Genomic DNA, 4,219 nt, shown 5'->3' on the forward strand with positions numbered 1-4,219 from the left:
AATAGCATTAATCTATTACCACATAAAGGCCCCACCTCCCAACACTGTTACATTTGGAATTAAATTTCAACACGAGAGGCCGGGCACTGTGGCTCATGCCTGCAATCCCAGCACTTTGGGAGGCCGAGGCAGGTGGATCACCTGAGGTCAGGAGTTCGAGACCAGCCTGGCCAACATGGCAAAACCCTGTCTCTACTAAAAATACAAAAATTAGTTGGGCGTGGTGGTGGGCGCCTGTAATTCCAGCTAGTTGGGAAGCTGAGACAGGAGAACCGCTTGAACCTGGTAGACAGAGGCTGCCGTGAGTACAGATCGTGCCAGTGCCCTCCATCCTGGGTGACAAAGCAAGACTCCCTCTAAAAAAAAAAAAAAAAAGATTCAACATGGGTTTTGGAGGGGACATTCAAACCATAGCAGTACTTACCTTCAAAGGGCCAACCATGGTGCCTGGACTATATTATATTCTTGATAATGTTAAGCTCTTATATTAGTAATAATATTAATATTGTTAGTATTACCATTATTATTACTTAAGCTAAATCTTCCAAAGAAACTGCCTAAAGGCCAGGCACAGTGGCTCATGCCTGTAATCTTAGCACTTTGGGAGGCCAAGGCGGGAGGATCACTTGAGGTCAGGAGTTCGAGACCAGCCTGGCCAACATAGTGAAACCCCATCTCTACTAAAAATACAAAAATTAGCCAGTTGTGGTGGTACGTACCTGTAATCCCAGCTACTCGGGAGGCTGAGGCAGGAGAATCACTTGAAAGCCGGGTTGCAGTGAACTGAGATTGCACCATTGCACTCCAGCCTGGGCAACAGAGTAAGACTCTCTTCCAAAAAAAAAAAAAAAAAAAAAAAAGCAGCTGGGCGCAGTGGCTCATTCCTGTAATCCCAGTACTTTGGGAGGCTGAGGCAGGTGATCACCTGAGGTCAAGAGTTTGAGACCAGCCTGACCAATATGGTGAAACCCCGTCTCTACTAAAAATACAAAAATTAGCTGGGCGTGGTGGCATGCACCTGTAGTCCCAGCTACTCCGGAGGCTGAGACAGGAGAATTGCTTGAACCCGGGAGGCAGAGGTTGCAGAGAGCCAAGATCACACCATTGCACTCCAGCGCTCCAGGCTGAGTGACAGAGAGGGACTCCGTCTCAAACAAACAAACAAACAAACAAAATGACAACAAAAAAACTGCCTAAAGTTAAAGTAGGGATGCAGCCCTTCATGGTAGATAGCTATTGGATGGGTATTACAATTAACCAGGGGTCACGGGGTCCTTTTGGGAAGCGCAGCTTGGGAGTTCCAGATGTTTAAATCTTATTTGGAGAGATCCTATGACAGAAGGAAGAGGGAGGATGAGACTGCCACAGAAGATCAGAGGATATGGAATCTGCTGTAAGCCCAGAGCTGGAAAGACAGACCTGACTCTGTTCAGGCACTGGCTCTGGTCTCCAGGCACCTCACTTCTGCTGTTTAGAGGAGAATCCCTGCTGCATGGCAGCATTTGGTTAGCCAGAGATAAGATACATGAATTGATGAAATAGAAGACTAATTGGAAATAAAAGGTACAGTGTCAGCTAATGAACTCCCAAATCACCCATGTGACAACCTCAGCCTTCCAGAAGAACACGTCCATGAACAGCCTGAAGTGGTTCCAAAACTGGGGAGCAGAGAGGGATGCAGCAGGATGCAAATCTGCACAGCTGACCTGGACTTAAACCATGGCCCTGCCACTTACTAGTGTGCAGACCTTGGGTACTGGACTCGCCTTCCTGCGGCCAGTCTCCCAGTGTGAACCATGGAAAATCAACACTCACCTCCAAGGTGCCTATGGAAGTAAGTGAGATGGTATGTGTGTATTGCCTGATAAATGGCCAGGCACTGTGACAATAATTCCTGCTCCACGGATCGAACACAGAAATCAGTTTCCCCACTTCCTCGTCCCATCTCAGAGGTGTCGCATTATCGGTCACTAAAGCTCAGCGAGTTCCACCCACACAGTCCTGATAAGCTCTGTCATTCCGATTGGCCAGTCTGCAGTCTAAATGGAAAGGAAGTAGAGGTAGAAAGAGGCAGCAAAGAAAATTGAGATGTGACAGTCTAACAGTGAAGGCAGACAGAAAGACCATACAGACAAGGGTTAGAATACCAAAAACAGAGCAATCTGGGGTAGTGTTAGTGCACGGGCAAGCAGTCCAACCCCTCTGGGGAGATCATGCATTGAGTGACATGGTATCAGTTGACCACGTGTTAAGTCTCAAATCATGAAAGCCTTGAATCATTCAAAAAAAAAAAAAAAAAGGTGAATCTGTTCAACACAATCAGTTTAAGAATATACTGTACAAATAAAAAGGTATACATTGAGCAATAGTACCATCACAAACAGGAAAACAGTTCAAGTGAAAGTTTCAGGGGCCTGACTCAGTACTGGGGTGACTTCTTCCTTGAGAATGCTGGATAAATGGAATTTCACCAAAAAAAACAAAGACACATTGAAGTCTTTTTGCCTCTCAGCAAGGTGTTATTTAGATAGAAGGAAAGCAATGGAAATGAGGAAGGGAAAGCAAGGGGGTGGGGACTTGGGGTTTCTCCTTCCACTAAAAAAAAAAAAAAATCTTCAACTTGGTGCTTGGCTAGTGCCACCCACGAGGCTCAGTCAGCCTTGCTCTTCTTGGTGGCGCGCAGGGCGTCACGGCACCTGTCCAGCAGGAGGTCCTCCAGCTGCTTGCAGTGCTCCCGGGGCAGCAGGAAGATGAGAACCTTGCTGTGCCCGATGCCACGGTCCTCTTCCTCCCTTAGCCTCCGCCTCACGTGAGCCGCCTGCTCCTCCTGTTGCGCCAGGGCTCCATTCATCTTGCAGAAAGCATCTTCAAGGTAATGGATGGACTTCAATGCCTCTTTCTTAAAGTCCTCCAGTTCCCGTTGCACCCCGTCCACCTTCTGCTGCAGGATCTCCAAGTCAGCGGGTGGTGGGAGGCAGGAGGGCCATGACTGGGACAGGGAAAAATCTCCAGACTAGAGGCCACTCTCTACCGTTTTCTTCCCCTGTAGGGTATTCACTGTCATGAGAATGGACTCAGCCTGGTAGAGGGGTTCCATTGTGTCTTCCACGTTGGACAAAGGGAGGAAGCCAAGAGACCAACCAGGTCAATAAATATTTTTGGCTAGAGACACTATCATTCGGAGTGGAGAAACCCTAGAATTGTGACATCAGGGCCCCTTCAGCCAACCAGAAAGAAAGCCACAATCCATTCATTTGCATATTGTAGCTTCCTTGGTTGGTTACCTAGAGCTTTGTCTGTTTATCTGACCAAGTTGCCCTCCTGAGATGTGGATTCTTAACTCGTCACCCTTCTAGAACCAGAACTCAGATTCTTCTTTAACCTGAGGAACAAACCAAGTCCCAGAGCAGGGAAGTAAACTGGCCAGAGCAAGGCAGGCCAGGCCAGGCTCACTGGCTGCCAGGACTGGGTGGTGTCCCACACTGGCAAGGGACCTGCATGGTCTTGGACTGCTCTCTGGGCTTTAGTACCTCACTAGTAAAACAAAGACATTGTGAGAGATGATACCTAATCCAACTTGTAGCTCTAAAATGCTAAAAAGTAATCTCTTATTCCAAATCCATACTCCTATAATGATGCCAGAATTCTAGATAATCTTAGAAATTGCAAAAAATGTACTTAGATTTTGATGTATGGTCCACAGCAATGGCTGATTAAGGTAAAAATGGGTTAGTCATATTTATTCAATAAATACTAAGTGCTCACCACACACTAGCATCAGGGAACAAGTGAGTGCATGGTCCTCCAACATACCTGAATGTTAACAAATATGAGAAAAAACACATAGAAAGGTAAATCTTGTACTTTTTACCTGACAATTAGAACAAAGGAAAATAGCTCATCTACATTTGGTTTAGTCAGGAACAAACCTTCATCTTGCACATCTCAGTCTCTTGCCTAGACCTCTCTCCTGGGCTCCAAATCGAAATATCTCCCCAACAATGGGCCTCCAATTCAAGCTATCCAAAGCTGAATCGGTGATCTCTTTACCCAAACCAGTTCCCGTTCCAGTGTAATGGCACACACACCAGAGCCCACATAGGACAACTGGTGCTGTGATGGTAATATTTGTCCCCTCCCAAACTCATGTTGCAATTTAATTACCATTGTAACAGGATTATGAGGAAGGACCTTTAAGAGATGATTAGGCTACCCTTTA

At 46.4% G+C, this 4,219-nt stretch overlaps 1 protein-coding gene across 1 annotated transcript; it reads right to left on the reverse strand.

The window, feature by feature from the left end:
- Positions 1–2,309: 2,309 nt before the first annotated feature.
- Positions 2,310–3,097, reverse strand: CCDC182 (coiled-coil domain containing 182). The gene is given in 1 exon segment (XM_012503301.2): positions 2,310–3,097. A coding segment is annotated over 1 exon segment (447 nt). The 3' UTR covers positions 2,310–2,650.
- Positions 3,098–4,219: the final 1,122 nt, after the last annotated feature.

Source organism: Nomascus leucogenys, chromosome 14, assembly GCF_006542625.1.
Source record: "Nomascus leucogenys isolate Asia chromosome 14, Asia_NLE_v1, whole genome shotgun sequence".
Taxonomy (NCBI): domain Eukaryota; kingdom Metazoa; phylum Chordata; class Mammalia; order Primates; family Hylobatidae; genus Nomascus; species Nomascus leucogenys.